Source organism: Lycium barbarum, chromosome 7, assembly GCF_019175385.1.
Source record: "Lycium barbarum isolate Lr01 chromosome 7, ASM1917538v2, whole genome shotgun sequence".
Classification (NCBI taxonomy): Eukaryota; Viridiplantae; Streptophyta; class Magnoliopsida; order Solanales; family Solanaceae; genus Lycium; species Lycium barbarum.
In genome coordinates, this window is record NC_083343.1 from 55,892,777 (window position 1) to 55,894,344 (window position 1,568).

Genomic DNA, 1,568 nt, shown 5'->3' on the forward strand with positions numbered 1-1,568 from the left:
ATATTCCAAAGTGGTTTTACTTAACCCTAACTCAGCGTACTTATGTTTCAAATTTGATAAGTGCTCTTCGAAGATACGGGGTGTAACACACTTGAGCACTGACATGGTCCCGTTTGAGGCTCTTTATGGGAGGAGATGTAGGTCTCCTATTGGGTGGTTTGATGCATTTGAGGTAAGGCCATGGAGGACATATCTTTTGAGGGAGTCAATAGATAAGGTCAAGGTGATTCCAGAAAAACTCTTAGTGGCTCAGAGTAGACAAGAAGAGTATGCAGATTGGAAGATCTGAGATCTTGAGGTCATGGTAGGAGAACAAGTCTTGTTAAAGGTCTCACCTATGAAGGGTGTGATGAGGTTTGGAAATATGGGTAAAATCAATCCCAGATTTATTGGTCCGTTTAAGATTCTTAATCATGTGGGGGATGTAGCCTATGAGTTGGCTTTGCCTCTAGGATTGTCAGGTGTGCATACAGTGTTTTATGTCTCTATGTTGAAGAGATACCATGGTGATGGTTCATTTATCATTTACTGGGATTTTGTCTTGTTCGATGAGAATTTTTCATATAAGGAAGAGCCTATTGTAATTCTAGATAGAGAGGTTCGTAAGCTGAGGTCGAAAGAAATTGCGTCAGTGAAGTTTCAGTGGAAAAATCATCCTATTGAAGAAGCCACTTAGGAGACTGGGTCCGATTTGCGCAATAACTATCCCCAGCTTGTCACATAGTTAGGTACATTTTCCCTTGTTTCTCTTCCTTGTCCGTTCCGGGATGAATGGGTGTTTAATTGGTATCTAATGTAACGACCCACTAGATCGTTATGTGGGTGACTTAATAAACTAGACGTCCGTTGTGAATTTCGAGGCCGCGGGTGAGTCCGTAGCGTGTTTTTAAGTATATGTGCATGTTTGGTTTGCGTCTGTAGGGCCTCGGATTGGTATTGGGATTTTTGGGTGAAAACCTGGTGGAAAAACTCGAGCTACTGGTCAAAATGGACCGCTACAGCGGTTATGGGACTTCTGTTGCGAGTCCACTGTAGTTGGTAGAGGGTCGCCGCCGCGGGAGCGGTAAAGGTTAATGAGGTCCGCCATAGCGGGAAATTTCTCGCCATAGCGGGATCACTGCAGTGAGAAGTCGACCACTGCAGTGGTCGACGAGAGGCTGAATCAGCGTTTTGTATTCTTATTTCTGAACTCATTCCCCACATAACTTCAAAACAGTTTCCAAGAACACTATTGGCGATTTTCTAAGGTCAGGGATAAAATACTCTTGAAAGGTAAGTCTCAACAATTTACTTTTTTCATTCCATCATCATATTAAGTTTCGTGATTAGTTAAAGGTTCACTAAAGGTGAATGAAACAACTAAAGCCCTAGAACTTAAGAAACCGTTGAATAGTGAATGGGTTAATGATTTTATTGTTGTTCATTCATCTAAGGTTATAGATTATCATTTCCTAGGGTGGGAATTCAAGTTCTGATAGATGAGAATGATGTATTGAGACTTAAGGTTTCATAAAGATGGTAACTTTGGCATAGAAATGTCACGACCCGACTAGGGGGCCGCGACGAGC

General features: G+C 42.0%; 1 protein-coding gene across 1 annotated transcript; it reads left to right on the forward strand.

The window, feature by feature from the left end:
- Nucleotides 1-301: 301 nt before the first annotated feature.
- Nucleotides 302-676, forward strand: LOC132601492 (uncharacterized). The gene has a single exon (XM_060314576.1). It carries the CDS (start codon nt 302-304, stop codon nt 674-676), a length of 375 nt encoding a protein of 124 aa, XP_060170559.1.
- The last annotated feature ends 892 nt before the right edge of the window (nt 677-1,568 follow it).

Excerpts from the sequence above, each read along its gene's own strand:
- LOC132601492 (XM_060314576.1), top strand. The coding sequence starts at position 302 with ATGGTAGGAGAACAAGTCTTGTTAAAGGTCTCACCTATGAAGGGTGTG.